At 34.9% G+C, this 18,590-nt stretch overlaps 1 protein-coding gene across 1 annotated transcript; it reads right to left on the bottom strand.

Annotated features, from left to right (window-relative positions):
* LOC120265027 lies at positions 1-1,025 on the bottom strand. Its single transcript, XM_039272960.1, has 4 exons — positions 897-1,025; positions 562-624; positions 398-475; positions 1-333 (listed from the first exon to the last, which is right to left on the bottom strand). Exons 1-4 carry the CDS (start codon positions 1,023-1,025, stop codon positions 1-3), a joined length of 603 nt encoding a protein of 200 aa, XP_039128894.1.
* Between the last annotated feature and the right edge of the window lie 17,565 nt (positions 1,026-18,590).

Here is an 18,590-nt window from a genome sequence, read left to right as displayed (position 1 = left end):
TCAGCTAGTATTTCCTGTAGCTGGTGCAAACTTTCCAACACCAGGAGGAACCCATTCTTTTTTCTTTTTTATTGCAGGTCCCGCTTGAGTCTTAGCTTCCATGTTTTTGTTCTTCATTCTGGGTCTCAACACAAGAGCTCTTGAGGTTGCAGGAGCCTTCTTGCTTGATTCTCTGTTGGTTGTAGGTTCCACAGGATTTGTTACATCATGTTGCTTAGCACCTACAACTGTGTTATTTTTCTTTCCACCTCTAGTCTCAATTTTTCTCTTCATTGGCCTCCTTTCAGTTTCAATTGGTAAATTTTGGAGAGCATGTTGCTGTGTATCAATAACCTGTAATTTTGGAAACAGATCACCTATCTAATGTTGTAATTTTTTTCCAGTTATATTACATTACCTGTGATATGGTTGTCACTTGAATTTGTTGAGTTTCACTAGGTTGGTTATTCATTTCTGTTTGAATGAAGTTATTAACCTGACAATGTCAAGGAAAACAAATCAGCCATAACAATGTTAAAAAAAAAGGAAATGACTCCAAAATGGAAATGACTCCAAACATACCAACTGGAACTGTTCCGCCAAAACATATGGATCAATTGCATCCATAGGATTATTGGCATTGTCCTGTCGAAATCATTGCAATTATATTACTGGATGGTTAATTCTTATACCCAATACATGAAAATCACATAAACGGAAGGGGGAAAAAATTAACCTCAGATTGTTCCACATCATTAGTTGCTGCATTACTTGGCTGTCCTGGTTCATTTTGCAACCTGGCCTATCATATATATATATATATATATATATATATATATATGCATGGTTACAAACCATGGCTTAGTACTAAATAAAAATTTATTTCATTCAATTCATAAATTAGGCTGCAAAGGTACCTCAATTCCATGGAATCTTTTGTTATGGTTGGCAGCACCACATATGCTGCAAGTGATCTTCCTGCCCTTCACGCTGACATTTCCTTTGGTGTATCCAGCCTCCTCATTTGGGTCTCTCCTCCTCAGCATTGTTTTCTTCCCTCTTTTATTGTTTATAGGTGGAGGTGGGATCATAGAGCTCTGGGTACTACTAGGCCAACATATCCTGTGTGGGATATAGAATGTGGCTATAGATTGCTAGAAATGTGGACACCTTGTAACATTCATCTATATAATTTTTCGAGGCTTGTCACTGGTTGTAATATAATCGCGAGATATTGCATGAGCACGAGGGCACTCCAGTTAGTTTCCACTTTCTACAAGAGCAAGTTTTTTCTATTCTGTCCACCACAAATTGGCCCTCATTGCCTAGGACTTGCTATTGTGCACCTCGACCCGAGGTTGTGCTATAAGTAAAGCTCAATGCCTTTGCCTTTTCTAGTTTTGTCATTATTCTAGGACAATACTCACTTTGCCACATTTCGCATAGCATCTCTTTTTCTTTTTGAATTACGCACATCAACTTTGTTCTAATAATTTCATTCAATGTCACTATCCCTTTGCTCCTTGCTCCAAGTATTACACTATTAAAACATTCACAGAGGTTATTCAAGAGCATGTCACATTTAAAAATAGGTCTAAAGTGTGCCCTAGACCAATGCTCAGGTGCTATTTTCTGCAGGAACCCATAAGCTGCAGGGGACGTTGCCTTCAAAAGTTCCATTTCTTTATTAAATGCATGTTTGTAAGTGGCCCTCGCACATTTCCATAGTTGATCTTTTCGAGCTTTTCCTTTGTAATTATTTTTGAAGTTATTGTGTATATGCCTAACACAATATCTGTGTTCACTATTGGGGAATAGGTCTTGCAATGCAGGTATTAGGCCCTATAATGATATTTATGTCCCATATATTATACAATACACAAGGACAAATAAGAAGACAACAAAAAACAAAGAAAAGGAAAACAACATGGATCAGTTAAAGCTGACATTTTAACACCTATATAAAATTAATTGAAGAGGAAGTGTTATGAGAACAAACTTCTGCCGATCACTCATAAAAGCCCAAAGTTGGCTGTTGTTGATGTCCAAATCGATAGCTAGCAACTCCAAGAACCATCTCTAGTTATAATTGTTCTCCCTATCCACCACTGCCCATGCAATGGGATAGATACAATCATTTGCATCTATCCCCACAGCTGAAAGTAGTTGCCCTCCAAACAAACCCTTCAACCAGCAACCATCTACTGAAATTACTGGTCTACATCCTTCTAGAAATCCAGCCTTCAATGGAGACAAGCAGACATACATCCCTTCAAAAACACCTTCACGACATTTGAATTTGATAGTAGACCGTGGGTGTGTCCTCATAAGCTCAAGCCTGTAGTCATACAAGCTCTTCATCTGCTCATGTTCATCACCAGCTAACATGCTATTTGCAGGACAAAATGAAATGGTGTCAAATCATCAGCAGTAAATTGTAACATGCACTAACATAAGCATTAATATGAAGTAAATATAGTAGTACCTTAGAGCAAGTGATTTTTCCCTCCAAGCTTTTAATCTAGTAATCTCAACCTCCTGATTTTGCTTGACAGCCTGAATAATGCCTGCCAGAGACCAACCAGGATCTGCCCTAAATTGAATCATGTAGGTCTAAGCAATCCATTTTGCACTTACATGCCTTACATTATGATCTCTACTGCACTCATGCTTGAGAATCCCATATTTTATTTGAATTGTGTCCTTATCTTTGATCATGGGAGCTGCCCATAAGTAGAAAGGACAACCTTTCTTACAAATTGCCTTGCATCTTTTCTTATTACTGGGTCTAAAATTTATAACATACCTATGCTTTATCCAGTAGTTCCTAACAGCCTCCTTAAATTGTTTAAAGCTACTGAACTTCATTCCAACTATGAAATGGGGATCCTTCATATCAATTTCTTCTTGGAACTCTGGGTATTTTGGTTTGCTTGGACCTGCATCTTCATCATCTGTTGAAGAAGCTGAGTGCAAACATGAGTCAGATTCTCCATAGTCAGAGTTAGGTTCTTGTTCTTCTTCGTGAACATCACCTCCTACACCTATTCCTTCATTTCTTGAATGTCTAACCATATCAGGCCCAATGGCATCATCACTGCCCTCATTTATGTCTTCTTCCTCACTGTCAAAGCTATAGTCTGAGTCATATAACTCACTCCCTTCATCATTTTTTCCTTGGTGTTCAGGAGAAACATCTTGCATATCAACATTCTCATTTATGGCATGTTCCTCATCATCATTCCCAGCAGAATCATTTTGTATATCAACATTTTCAACTTCAACCTGTTCCTTGGCATCATTCCCAAGAGAAACATCTTGCAGGATAACATTTTCTTCAGCAAATGGTTTTTCAACATCATTGCCTGTACTTATGCTGCATACCTTGGCATATATACTCATCAGCCTATTTCGGGAAACATTTGAGGCCATCTGCAAGGTATCTGCATCATTTTTTATTTTTGCCAAGCTCAAGCCATTACCATTGAATCTCAACCACCAAAATGTGCAACCTTCTTCTTGCAAATCCAACTCCTTGGCCATGCCCAACAGTTCTAATCTAGACATCTTATCAATGCAGCAATAGTCAATATAGCCGGCAAGCTCCCTGTTTTCCCACTTATGCACGACATCACTTGTATAAGACAATTTTATTGTGAAGTAATCACTGCCAGGGGCTGAAATATAATTTTCCCAACCATAATTAGCTAGACGTGGAAAACAAAAGCAGCTAACTGATCATATTATACTAAAAGGCAGTAATAAACAAACAAGAGATGATGTCATATTTTTTGTTGAAAACACTGTAGATAATGTCTTGAGGAGCTGAAAGCCAGAAATTGCATATCATAACCAATAAAATTATGAAAATAAGGAACTCATCCCAAATTTGCAGAACATTAGCATTATAAGCTTGCCATTGGACCACGAATTAGATTTTTGAGAAAATATAAAGAGGAATATGTGCTTGTAGTCTACATTCTTCTATTCTGCTAAGACCACTGCAATGATAGGGATAAATAATATAGGAAAATGGTAGCTACAAAGGTGCCTGATGAGATTACATGAGACACAAAATGTTTAGATTTAGATAGTTAAACTATATCCAATATGAGTTCTGTATCACCGCATGCCAACATGCTTAAACATGAGTTGCAATTACATTTCTTCCTATTATAGAAAAAACAAACATAAACAACATCCTTAGTTAAATTAAATTGCATCACAATGACAATTGAATACTCATTAGTGAATAATATGAAGTTTGTATAGAAGCATATTGAGTAAGCTCATTTAAGTATACTTACTATTAGTTTACCTAATCGTATTGCATAGACATTTCCTAAACATACTATGACCTTCTAAAATTCTCTTTCTTATAACTATTTGTACTGAATTATTAACAAATATATAGTGTAACAAAAGTAAAGTATAATTCTTTGTACTAAATTATTAACAAAAGTAGAAACCATATTAGAATAGAATGATAATCCAACCTTTGCACATTGATTATGAGCGAGGTTCCAGTCTATGCGATCATATATTAAGTAGTCGCCCAGGACCACTCCTCAATGTCCACTTATATTAAGTTTTGCAATTAAAATTAGAAATCACCCAGGACCACTCTTCAATGTCCATTTATTTTAATTCCTTATTGAAATAAGAACTCACCTAGGGACCACTCTTCAATATCTATATTTAAAGACAGACATGTAGTCTGAAAAAAGTACACCTTATTGAATTATAAAAGTTGTCAGTTAAGCATTATAAAAGTTGCCACTTTAGCATTAGAATTACATCTATTGTAGATTCTGAATGCAAATCATCAATGTACTCAAAGGAATTTACACAAGCACCACTGATGCTAACATTGATATAAAATTCTAATTTCATGACAAATTGGCAATGTACTTACGATAAGTTGGAGATCCTAATTCTGGGGGCCTTATCGCCCAATCGACGTCCATCATGTAGTCACTAGGCGCAAATGGAGGCTATTATATGCTTGAGGACTGGTTTGCGTTCTCGGGGCCTCTGAACTAGGGTAAAGGAGGGGGCAAAACGAGGAGGCAAAGGGTGTGACTGGCGTTAGGATGGCTGGCGTTCTCTAGGGCAAAGATGACGACCCCGACGGATGGCTGGCGAGCAAAGCAAGGGGAAGGGGCAAAACGGCAAAGGGGGAGGGGAACGGCTGGCTTTCTCTAGGGCAAAGCTAACAGGCAAGGAATGGGAAAGGAGGACAAAAATAGAGAAGAGGCTGATGTGGCATCCTCTGTGGAAACAAGGGCCGCCACTCGGATAAGTCATCCAGCTGGTAATGCCACATCTTCATCCGACACGGAAAAATAAAATCCACGGCTACATTCTGGTGGACACATCAGCAAACCCTCACCGGAATCATCATAGTGCCCTCCCGTTGTAAGGAAATCAAATTGCAATGCTCAAATTGATACAAATCGAAATAAGGTGCTCAAAGTGAAATAAGTACATACTTAGGTACGCACAGAAGAAAATTACCAATCTCTTGGCACTTCACTCTATTGCAACCGCAAAGAACTCTTGGAACGTGGAGATAGGATAAATCATGTCATAAGGGAAAGGGGACATTCTTTACCTCTAACACACCCTCTCAATCATCTTCAATCTCGCTAAGTCTAATCCTAATGAAGTTGTCACCCCTTCAATGGATTTCCTAGATAGATTCTCAACCCTAGTGTCACTCTAAAGGAAAAATCAAATCAACAAGCACACAAGATTTAAACTCAATTAAAACATCAATTAAAGAAAGCATAATAAGAGTCAATGAAACAAAATCATCTTAGGGTTTACAAGTCCAAGCGCCCACTAAGGCTTTAGCTCTCCATGGAGCAATACAAAATCAACAATGAAGTCAAAAGTAAATGCAAGTAATCCATAGAGAAACCCCTTTGTCATCCGTGTCGATGGTCTTGAGGAGCCGCCTCGTCTTCTCCAAAGGTTCTCCAAAGGTTCTCTTGTCAAACCTAGGAACTTGATGTCGAATGCCGTAGAATCGCTCCTAGAACCCAGCAAAAGCCTCTCCAAACCTAGCCGCACTCGCCCCAAAAGATAGGCAAAAGATATGAAGAAGATCCCCAAATAAAACCCTCATAGCGATATTTATTGGGTTGAAATCGGGCATTCACACGAGCGTGTGGAATTTCCACACGGCCGTGTGGATTTCTAGGTTTCCTTTCATGCGTGTTGTGAACAGTAACTGCTACAGTGATTTTGTTACAATGTTTTACTACAGTACTCCACCGGAATGCTCCCGAATTCACTCTTTTCATCAAGGCCGCATGATTAGGCACACATTCATGTGGTAGATCACATTGCATCTTCAATGAAACCACATTGACGAAGCTCTTAACAATGTTGCACAAGTTGGAGCATATGAGTGTAGTCCTTTGTGCCCTTCCACTTTGTGTATTCTCTTTATCACAATGGAGGTTGGCACACACCCATATGTCTTTGAGCACAACTTGTGTCTTCACCTTTGTTGGATCCAAGAACTTCATCAACAATCACGTCCGCAATCTACTTTTGCTTCCTTTCTTCCAAACTTGTCTCCACAACCCTAAATGCACAAAAGAACACAAATACACACGAATGAGCTATAAAATCTGATAAAAGCAATTCTCAATGTAAGAAAAGTATACTTTGTATTACTTATACACAATCACTTATCACCAGTAGTCAAAAGCATTTCTAGCTTATTCTCTGACCCAAGTAGCATAAGGCACATGGAATCCTGTATGAATCGACAAGGAACACCTTGCAAGGCTAAATACTTCTTGGTGGAAAATAGATAAGTAGTACCATGAGGAAAAGATGAAAAGAACCCACATTGGGGAGTGAAATAGAACATGAAATAGTGAACTCTCAAGCATTAGAAGGAGAATATCATCTCTAGCAGCGTACCTATCGAAGAATGAGCCAATAACTCATAGGTAGTGTTTGGTTAAGGGAACCCACTGGAGCTATAGTGAAAGCGAGTCTTCATAGGCTGATTGTCACTATTTATGGACCCAAACTTGGGTAATAAGCGGATGAGTTATGATTAGGGATGAAATGCCATTCAAAACTAGAGTAAGATGGCTTTCTCCGAAATGCATTGAGGTGTAACAATTGACTAGACATCTAAGAATAAGAAACTAAGGATACATATTCAATTGATGATGTATGTATATAAGAAACTTGGATAGGGTAGTGGGAATCGAACCTGCATCGTTAGCTTGGCGTAGGGCCAACCTATCCAACTTTCGGGCATTAAGATACATTTAAGATATGGATGATTAGCAGCTACTCAGACTAAATCCTTGACTATCATTCAAAGACGTGTTGAAGGAGTGACCCATTACCTTCTAGGTGGAATCACCACAACATGAACATTCTATGTATACAAATATAACTCATATCCTAAAAAGAATAAGAATTTTTAATAGTTTGTTTGTTTGGTTGATTCCTTGAACCAATGTTTGGGTACCGGGTGGTATGGTGCTGAAGTAACTCATGCTATTGCATTTCATCTAGAACATAACATAAAAATATCTCTTGACTTAAATAAAATCTCAAGTTGAGAAGCCCATATGAATATGGTACTCAAATCATGATAGATACGGGAAAAGGGAATCTTATTACTCCTTTTCCTAATTCTAAATAGTCTCTTGTTCATGGAAGGTGGTCACTACCTAAGCCACATAAGATATTTATTTTTACCAATAGCTATATAAACGCATATTACATTTTGTCCTTTTGGTTGAGGATCATATATGTGGCTACTATTGTTTTGTCGGCCTACCTATCTCTAATAATTAATTCTCGTGGCCCAAATCATTTGGATCATAGAATTAATAGAAATAAGCTTTGTTTGAGGAGGATCATATATAAAGAATCTTAAAATAAAACCTGGGGCAGGAGATTTAATTAGCGAGATTCATAATCTGAAATTTCTCCTTTCCCATCAGTAGGTTTAGCCAGAGAATTTTTAACACCACCCAAGTAAGCCTCCTTGTTCAACTTTGTAACTATAACTTCTCATAATCAAAATTGATAGATACCTACTAAAAAATAATAGATACCAAATCATTATAAAATATATTATTTTGATTTTTGGAGGATATAAAATTGATTCTCAATTTAGAATTAGTTTTAGCCACTAAATTGATAGAATCTTGTCTCTGCAATATTTTGTTTTATTTTATTTTTTTGTTTGGCTGGGAGAAAAAAGGGAGAAGACAGAAATATGATAATATTGTAGTCAACTATACCTAATGCTTTATTTTGTTAGAGTATATTCTTTACTATGGGTGGATAGTACAGATCCAAACCGCATCTTCTCTTTGGCAAAGAGAAATTTCACCATTCAACTATTTCCCCATTTTCTTTGTTTATGATCATACACACGCATATGTTCGCAGTCCACACATATATGATATATTATATATGTGTCTGGATCATATTTGTGCAGGATAGGTCCAAGAAGTGCATGATAAATATCCCCAAAAGCCTATGACTGCAGAAGAAATTAAGTGAAGTGCTCTAGATACAAAAGTAGGGAAATGTGTCTATAACTCATTCCCCCAACAATAGGTAGGGATCACAAGATTTGAACTAGTGACATTTTGCCATGAGAGAATATTTATTTCCATAATCTCATTGTTTTTTGTTTCACAATAACTCTGGATCTAATCGGATCTTGAGTACTATTCATAATTTGGAAGAATTGCGTAAAACATCACTAGAGATGGCTTAGAAGTAATACTTCATTATCGTGTGCTTGGGAATTCTTAAAAATTGAATAAACCAATTACCATGGCTGCAATTTCTTGTCTTGTACCATGAGTTTGAATTTCATATTTCCGAATGTAAAAAGAAGCATAAATATATGATAAAAAAAATATATGTTGATTGGATTCCTTATCCTTGAAATAAATTGGATTCGGGGAAAAAATAAAGAATAGAAAGAGAAAATTATCTTCCATCAAATATTTTGTTTTTTCGTGATACTTAGGTTCAAATATCCATGGATTTTATGTTTTCTTACTGGCTAAATAGAATTCTGAAAACCCTAGTTTTCTCAAAGTGCATAGCAGTAAATAGGGTTTTGTTGAACACACTAGCTTTGCCTAACATGTAAATTGGCCCTATTAGTCCATTCTTTCAAGAATACAAGCATAATCAATAGTATTTCCTCTGCTTGGTCCATTAAAATAGAATATTTAAGAAGAACTCATTTGGAAAAAAAGTTTCCTATTATGTTATGTGTAGATTTGAATCTCAGAATATAACTATGATAATCATTCATTCTTTATTCGCTAAATGATCCATTTACCACCCTTCTTTCGATGGAGTATAAGAACTCCTTTATGTCTCATAGTATCATAAATGGCCATTCTTGGGATTACCCATCCGCCTGGGAGATGTATTAGCTATTGTAGATCATTTGATCCGAATGAAATTTGAAATGGGTAGGCTTAACGATATGAATCACTTAAAGGATCCTTAATTCTAGGCAGAGGAGAAATTACCAAATGCCAAGCATTCCTTCACAATTGGCGCTAATGAGGGCGTGATGAAGAATTGAATAAAAATGGCACTTGGTATGGTTATTGTAAATTATTTTTATAATTGCTAAGAAAGGGAATCATATGAAAAATGGAGAAACTCCACTAAAGGAAGATTAATGTGTATTCCTAATTTATGCGCTAAGTCAGTCTAGTTGGTTCTTTAAGCCTAGTTTTGGAGTAGCAGCTATATTTTGATTCATCCTCTTCTTCCAAGGGTTTCATAATTGGGCATTGGTTTGAATTCTGCAATAGGGCTCTCACTAAAACAAAAATAAAGGAGTGATCCTCTATGACACATTTGCTAAAAAAAAAAATCCTTTTGTACTTGATCTATCAGGAAAAATTGAATAACTCAAAATGAGGAAGGAGAAAGAAATAATAGCATATTCAAGCCCAATACGTTGTTTTATCCCTACAGATATATCTCTTTGTAACCACACAATTACAAGTACTAGCCATTTGCTAATCTAATCTCACTAATAAAGGAGTCATTTTCATTGTTACTATGCCCGTTGTTAAAATTAAATCCGTTTGCTTATGACTCGATCTTTGAATAGGTACTTTTTAATGAATAGATCCAATCATAACTTCAAAAATTGAATTCAAACAAAAGATAATAGATATGGAAAAAGCGGGTCTGATTATGCCAATCCTAATCCTAAACAAAGTGTAGTTTCATCTCATCATGATAAAGATAGACAAAAGAGGGATTTCGTCATTTGTCGATCACACAAATTAAAAATCCTTTCTTACATTCCAAAATAAATTAATAAGGATTATAGTCTCAAACAATATCTTGATTGAATTATATGCAATGGTCAATCTTCCTACAATACATGCAATAGTATCAAGAATTATTACTGGAAAAATACATAAAAGATCATTGGAGCAAAACATAACTTTTACAAAAAAATTATTGTGATCTTTTTGTTTAGAACTAAAAAAAAAATACTTTTTTTTGTAGGTGTAATTCATTGAACAAAAATCTAATTTTTTAATTCCTTTTTTGATTCATTAAAATTTTTCTTTCCTATTCCAGGTGGTATGAAGATGTTGTTATACCTGGATATCTTATCTGTCTCTCTTGGGAAATGGATATTTACAGAAAAGATTTTCAGTTCAATACTTTTTTTTCTTTCCACTTGAACTAATCCGCCCATTTTTCTTATTGTATTTAAAGTGAGTAATGTACATACTCCTTTGACACTATTGTTCTGGACCATTATGGACAAAGATCTAGGTAAGATATGTACCTCTTAGGAAATGTAAAAAAAGTGAACTACTTTAGTTTGTGTTTGGTTAAATTCATTTGTTCCTAGGTACTCAATCAAATTTCACTTTTTAAAAATTGAGTCTACGTCTACTGTCCCATGTTTAGTAATTCCTCAATTGCTTCTTCTATATATTGGATCATCGAAATAAGCAAGAATACCATTTATGTATTTCACTATAAATATCAAAACAGGGTATTAGATTTTTCTTTTGTTATTGATCATATTGTAATGGGATGATGAATCTATTTCTTTACCTTTTCTCCAATAAATCCAAATTCTCTTGAAGAATAGGACATATGAAATTCCAATGACCATTGGGAATTTAGACGTAGTCATTAATGGAGAAGCTATAAGAATGATGGAACTTATGACTGCATAGATTTTGAATTTCTTATCAGTTCACGGCTCTAACTAGCCTGATCTAATAAACAGGGATTCATAGTAAAATTGTAATCATTGTGTGACCCCATCTATGTTTGTTTTACCAACTGAGATTTTGGATAGATGAAGTTAATACATGAGCTTGAGAGTCCTTCAAATTTGTTACACCATAGAGAATTATTTTGTTCTTGAATGATGGGAATTGAACCCACGCAAGATGGATTCACAATCCACTACCTTGATCCACCAATAAAGAATGTACTAAACTATTCGCAGAAGTAGAAACTGAAGTGGTTAAGAAATTATGTTCTTGAATCTAAGACAATAAATTTATATGAGAACTAAAGTTTGATTCTACTTATTCATAGGAATTTTAGCAATTCTAGAAAACAATGGTTAATTGAGTTTCTATTCAACCGTATAGAATCAGGATTGCAAAAACACCTCTTTTCTTTCATTTCGAAATTATTACAAATATCAATTAACACAATGTTTGGATTGATTATGGAATTTCTACAATAAATTAGATGGGTAGCAAATATAGTCCCCTACCCATGAATCTACTATTATACTAGAATAATTGTAGTTGAGTATAGTATATATAGGATAGGATATGATAGGATAGGATGAATACCTTTAGTATATAGAAAAGAAATATAAACAATAAGTAAGATTGAAAATGCTTTTCTTATACATGAAAAATGATTATGTTATGATTTGATTGGCATCGGCCAAATATTCCTAGGTGATTGATTGTGAAGTAGTGCCATGAGAGAAAGGGAAACAGGAACCCCATCTGGGAGTGAAATAGAACACGAAACCGTGAGCTCCCAAGCAGTATGAGGTCTAATGAGGCTACTATGAAATATTTACTCATGGGTGGGGCATAGACGCGAGCCCCTCCTTAGGCAAATTCCTCTTTTTGGCCCTCAATCTATCTGGTATTAGCAACCATTTCTCACCCAAATATCTATATGATAATATTCATTTAATACCAAAAACAAGTCAATTATGGATATTAGCATGAATAATTAGATTGAATGGGATGAAAATTTTCAAATCTGTAAAATGAAATTTTTGATCAAATCATCAAATAAGCAATGTAATATACAATTGGTCATATAATCGTGGTTGCATAGATATTTTTTATACTAGGGGCTTAACTATGAGTATTAGACGACCCTTGGAATGAAAAACAATTCTGAATCAACCACCACTGGAGCCATATAGGACTATCTCAATTGATTTGTTTGTGCCGATAAGCTCCAAGTGCATCATAGAAAAGAAAAAAAAAACAATATGGATAGAGCAAAAAATAAAAGACAAAAAAAGAAAATAATTGCACTAATTGCACAAGAATAAATACTAGTTACTCCCATCCCTTTACTTTTCACTTCAAATTTGTGTCATATATGATAACTCTTCACTTCAAATTTGTGTCATATATGATAAATGTGGAGTATTTCCATCGATTGGCCATGTAGGCCCCAGTCAAACATCAAATTGCTTCAATTTGTATTGTTGAGCTTCTTGCGGATCAATGTTGATCCCATTGTTACCTATTCATCATATTTACTGTTGTAGAATAAACCAATTTCAAAATAGGATAAGATGCTTAATAAGGTATGAGTTCTAGTATCATAAGTGTTTCTTCATAGGAACACCCACGTTTATAATATTGGCTAGTCAAAAATGAGCTAGTCCATAGATCCTTGGGCTTCGACTACCTAGGAATAGAGACTTTACAAATAAAAACAAAAGGATCGGGACTCCATCGCTATCATTTTATGTATATATATATGACTACAATTATTTATGCTCCCAGTGTGCCTCTAATGTAGAGCTAAATGTCTATGACAAGCTTAATAGCTCAGTTTTGTAGAACACCTCATTTACATGTGCAACAATGCTTTTCAAAAGAAGTAAGATCCTTACCATGGCAAGTCTTTGTGAAATAACTCCTATGGGAAGAAAAAAGAAGCTGTTAAGAGACGGAACCAAAAGTGACATGGATCATTTAACAATCGAAGTCAACTTTTTTTATAAAAAATAAGATGTCAAGAAAGGTTGGTTTTGTTATCTCATGTCTTCTTTTCATAAAAAAAGACCAATTGAAGGGAGGGTTTCTTCAAATAACACATAGCTGAGGCAACCATTCAATCAAATGATATTGAGCACGTTTCCCATCTCTTCTCGAGAAACAAGTGGGGCATTTCATTGCAAAATTGTGCTCAGTTTCATATGTGGCAATTCTAGCAAGATCTCTTTGTTAGTTAGTTGGGGAATGAATCGCCACAAATCATATAATTCCTTACTAATTAACTTTTTTTTCTTGGAACATAAGAAAGGATTTTGATTTTGAAAATGGATTATTTGACCTTATTTTTTAATTTGTTCTCTCTTTCTATTATCCTTCCATTTATCTACATCCCCTTAATTTTGCCTCACAAAACAACGCTTTTATGATAAATGATTTGATTATCTCAAAATTACCCAGCCTAATAGGGAAATCCCAATCCAGTGGGTCTTTTGATACAATTAAATAGATTGCACTGTGAATAGTTTAGTGCATTCTTTGTTGCTACTATGAGGTCCTGAATCACAAGGAGATTTTACTTGTTGGTGTCAATTAAGAAAAAAAAACTTATATCTTTGGGATCTAACACTGCAACATTGCTCAATACCTTATACCTTAATGGATCAACTTTATTACATAAGTTTATTACCTCCCATATTGATATGACATAAGTATAAGTACTAAGTAATACTATATTGCCCCAATAGTTTGTTAGTTGATCTTTACATTAATTCTTTATCTATCAATTTAATTCTTTATTCATATAATAAAGTATATAGGCATACCTATTTCTTCATATTTTGTTACTTGTGAAGTCTCCTTCCTTACTATTGCTAAGAAAAAAATACTTTCATTAGACGATGAATATGTAGAAAGCCTTTTTTAGTGGAAACATATGTTTATTCCATATTTTGGACCTTAGCTCCATGGAACAATATACTAGTAGAATAGAACATGAAACTGTGAGATCCCAAGCAATGGAAGGACAATGTCATCTCTAACTGCATGCCTATTGAACAATGAGCCAGTGACTTGTCATCAAATTTTTGATATTTTGTTAAAGGAATAACGACTTATCATTCATTAGTAGGATCAGCTATCAAATAAGTCATAAAATATTACAAGATTAATGTTAACTAAATTTAGTATAAAATCAAGACACTTAAGTGCTCTAACCATGTTTCTGACACTCACAAAAGGCATGATGATTGGGGTACTATCTCAAAGAGAGGCTCAGTAAAATAGACATGTCTATGGAGATGTGGACTACCTGCATTTGGACAAAAAGATCGTATGAAACTTTACTGTAACCTAAGGTTGTCTTTGGGTCTTTCCACACATTTGGCATTGTGCTAGAATTTTGTGTAGAGAAGTTTTTACTCGTATTGATCCAGATTTGGATGCTCCAATAGAATTTGGAGCATTCCAAAAAATTGGAGATCCAACTTCACAAAGACAATCAGTCAGATACAACATTGTTGCCGATCTAATTTACCATAATTGATTAGTTAACATGTTAGTTGACCATATTCTAAAACACAAAAAAGATCATTGGCTTATCAAATTATCTATGAACCATGAAAAAGATTTGACAAACGAGAAAAACAAATGCTCAATGATAATAGCTAAAATATTGGTCATATATTATTCCAATTCCCTTATTTGGGCAAGGACTTGAAAGAATGTAATAGGAAAATGCACTTAAGTTGTTGAAGAGATGAAATAGAACCAAGGTATGTCTTTTTTTTAGAAGTTAAGCAGATGCCATGGAGTAGTAGACAATCAAGGAAAATCCAATCTACATAATGATTTGATCTTTGGAAAGTATCATTGTGGTGAAGGCCGTAATGCCAGAAGAATCATTACCTCAGGGCATAGTGGAGGATGTCAGCAACAGAAGACCAAGCTTATGGCATTGATGAACTTGTAGCAATCAAAAATGAAAATACAAACAAAAAACCAACTTTCTTATGATGACAAGGTTCATTAGAGTATAAAATCCAATCCTGGAGATATACCATATGACTTTTTTTTTTTAACTAAAAGCTTTGAGACATTTCGAAATCAATAAATCTCGATATTACTAGTTGGTCCAATTTGAAGTTATTGATGTTTATACTGGTCGATCATAGAATAGAAATTTTGATTCATTTAAATCAAACTTCCTTTTTCATCATCTCCATGCCATAGGAACTACAAGGTCACCATAAAGATGCCTTGGGCATCCAGGCTTCACGGACTGACCATAGATCCTGTTCAATAAATGGAATGCAATAGTTGTTCACTCTCTAGTTGGATTGTAAAGGTTGGAGAAAGGCAATCACTCATTTCTAAAAATTAGCATTCTTATGAGCAAAATACCTAAATCTATTTGTGTAATAGGATTCCTTTTAATAGAGTTGCTACGTGGAAGCATTAGTGTGGGACAATCCACTTTAACTCGATTTTATAGTTTACACACTTTTGTATTGCCTCTTCTTACTATTATATTTATGTTAATGCACTTCATGGGTGGGTCAAGCTCTTCTATTATGGTTCATGGTTTCTGTTGCCTATATGGTTCATTAGGAGGGAAGATCAAGCTTCAAGAAATAGTGAATGGTCTTATCGGCTTGATAGGGAAATGGTAGACACGCAAGATTCAAAATCTCTTGTTAAAGAGCATGAAGGTTCGAATAATCTTCGAGGCATAATATTGAGAATGCTCATTGAATGAAAAATTCAATGATAGATTTCCATAGGACATTTATTTCTATTACTATTAAATTAATAAATGAAAATGAAGTGAAGTAGTTAATGGTGGGGTTACCATTATCCTTCTTGTAGGGATGAATCTTGTATGTGTTATTTATCTGTTATAACACACTCATATTGTCACACATGTCTCAGTTACTGAGACACATGTGGCACCCAATAGTTAAAACTATTTGAACAGTAAACTAATATTGCTGTATACACAAAAGCAACACTGACAACTAATACACATTTGAATAAAATAAATAAGTAATATGAAATATTATAATTGTGGGTACAATAGTTACATGATAACACCCAAGAATAAATGAAAAGGAACCTATAGCAATCCCGGGCTTAACCTTGACTAGCTCTAAACCCGGACAAGCGATCTAAGAGAGTGTTGCTCCTGCAACTGTGGCACATTTAGATGGTTGGTAGTGGTTAGTTAAATTAATATGAAATAATATTATTGAATAAGAAAATATAGCTGAAGAATTTGCAGAATATATAATTTGCAAATATAAAGTATAATCAAATGATAAACTTAAAGTTGAGCAAATAAAATTCATAATCAATAAAGCATAAAACCAATATAAGGCTTATCAAAGATCATCCCAGTCTTAACCATGGCCACAGTTAAGTTTGGGTCCACCAAGACCTAATTAGATATACAAACACAATAGAATATTTAAGCCCACCTTGGCATTGGTCATTAAGCCCACTTGTGTGGTAACCCATGGTGACTCATGTCACATAGAGGTATTTCTCTAGCTCTCTAGCTTCCCATCAAGTTCTCTCCACGCCTCTTGACTAGGGACAATATTCACCCATGTCATCTCTTCATAGGTATGCAAAAATATACAAATTCTAGGCGGTAATGAGATATATATCTGAAGATGGCAACAAGGCATGCGACATGGTGATGAGGCACAGGTAGCGATATATGATATATATATATATATATAAAGTTATATGTTCACATATAAATGATATGATAAAAAAATATACATATATAATAAATAAATAAATAATGAAATTTATGATTCGCAATTTTCTTGTCTTTACTTGTACTTGAGCTCTTAATCGGAGGTTCCCAAGGTTTTAGTCTGGGTAATTAACAATAGAGTCTTACCTCTATTAGGAATGGAAGTCAACGAAAAATAAAATAAATAACATTTGAAATTCGATATATGGCCTAGTATCTCTTCACCAACAAGACGCCAGGGTTGGTATTTTTTATCCCACAAATTTTGGCACGCCCGGTGGGACTCTTTTAATTCCACCTCCCATCTTTGAGGGCAAAGTACAAATAAAGGCATTGCTTTTTATAACTCATGTACAAGAAAACCAATATTATTGATATTTTTATTGCAAGTAAAATGGCATTTAATAGATCAACTGCACCCGAAAGCCTAAAGATCACTATTTTCCTTGGGGAGAGATCTGAAGTCCAATTGTCTAATTGTGTTTTCAACACTGGAGCTGCTGAAGCTGAGATGAGATTTGGCACAATCTCTGAATTTGTACAATTTGTGAAAAGAGCTTCATCTTCGGAGGAAGACCTGACACTCTAGCGTCTTTCATCTAGGGGTCATTGCCCAAATGCCATTATTCTTGCATTTGAGAATAATATTCCTGATGAGAAACCAAGAACCTCTATCTTTAAGAGGCTATCATGTCCTAAAAAGATAATCTCTGTAGATGATGAAAATGATGAACCCACTTTCAGTATTACTGTCAAAGGGAAAGAAAGTGAGATTTTTCAATTTGAGGAAGCTAAGCCTAGGAAAAGTGCGTTTCCAATGCTGATGCCCAGGAAAATGAAAATCCTGAATCATAAATTAAATTTTATGTCATTCCAAAATTAGAAGGATAACCGAATCGGTTCTTTCATAAATTCATTTGGATCACTCAATATGGTTAACAAGAACGCAACCACTACAGAGCTGCATTCTCAGCCATATGAAAAGAAAGGTGGTAGACCCCCAAAGTCTCATAAAAATTCCTTCAGCAAAAATCCTTATAAGATATACGGAGCATCAAAGGAATTGAAATCAAACAAAATAAAGGCAAGGGAATTTTATCAAAAGAAGAAACAATTAGTGTTAAGCGCGCATAAAACAGTGATCGAATTTGTTTACAAATGATCAAGTTTCACAAGCTGCAGGGCTACATAGGGCTCAGCTTTAGCTTCTCCTCAATATTTGATCGAAAGAAGAGGACTAAAGATGAAGATATATCCAATGGGGATGTCAAAATACGCAGTGTCCATATGATTACCGAAGCTCGAGGAGACCCTAAACTACTCAGGAACAAAGCGAGGGCCTATACAAGATCTCATAGACAAGTATAGATTCTCAAAGCATGGTTGGAGAGGAAGGTTCAAGCCATATTCCACATGCTATACCAAAAGATTACATGGAGGCATATCCTTTCCAAAATGAAAGATGCTAAAGATGAAATACAGCCTCTGTTTGGACTAGGACAATAGCATGTGAAGAAATCTCCAACAAATGGAAAACTCAGGAAACAAAATACAAGAAAAATGAATGAAAA

This window comes from Dioscorea cayenensis, chromosome 7 (genome assembly GCF_009730915.1).
Source record: "Dioscorea cayenensis subsp. rotundata cultivar TDr96_F1 chromosome 7, TDr96_F1_v2_PseudoChromosome.rev07_lg8_w22 25.fasta, whole genome shotgun sequence".
Lineage (NCBI taxonomy): Eukaryota > Viridiplantae > Streptophyta > Magnoliopsida > Dioscoreales > Dioscoreaceae > Dioscorea > Dioscorea cayenensis.
This window is presented reverse-complemented; position numbering and strand designations above follow the sequence as displayed.

Excerpts from the sequence above, each read along its gene's own strand:
- LOC120265027 (XM_039272960.1), bottom strand. The coding sequence starts at position 1,025 with ATGCTGAGGAGGAGAGACCCAAATGAGGAGGCTGGATACACCAAAGGA. Across the intron at positions 625-896 it reads AAAGATTCCATGGAATTGAG|GACAATGCCAATAATCCTAT; the intron begins GTACCTTTGCAG and ends TGATTTCGACAG. Across the intron at positions 476-561 it reads TGGCGGAACAGTTCCAGTTG|GTTAATAACTTCATTCAAAC; the intron begins GTATGTTTGGAG and ends TGACATTGTCAG.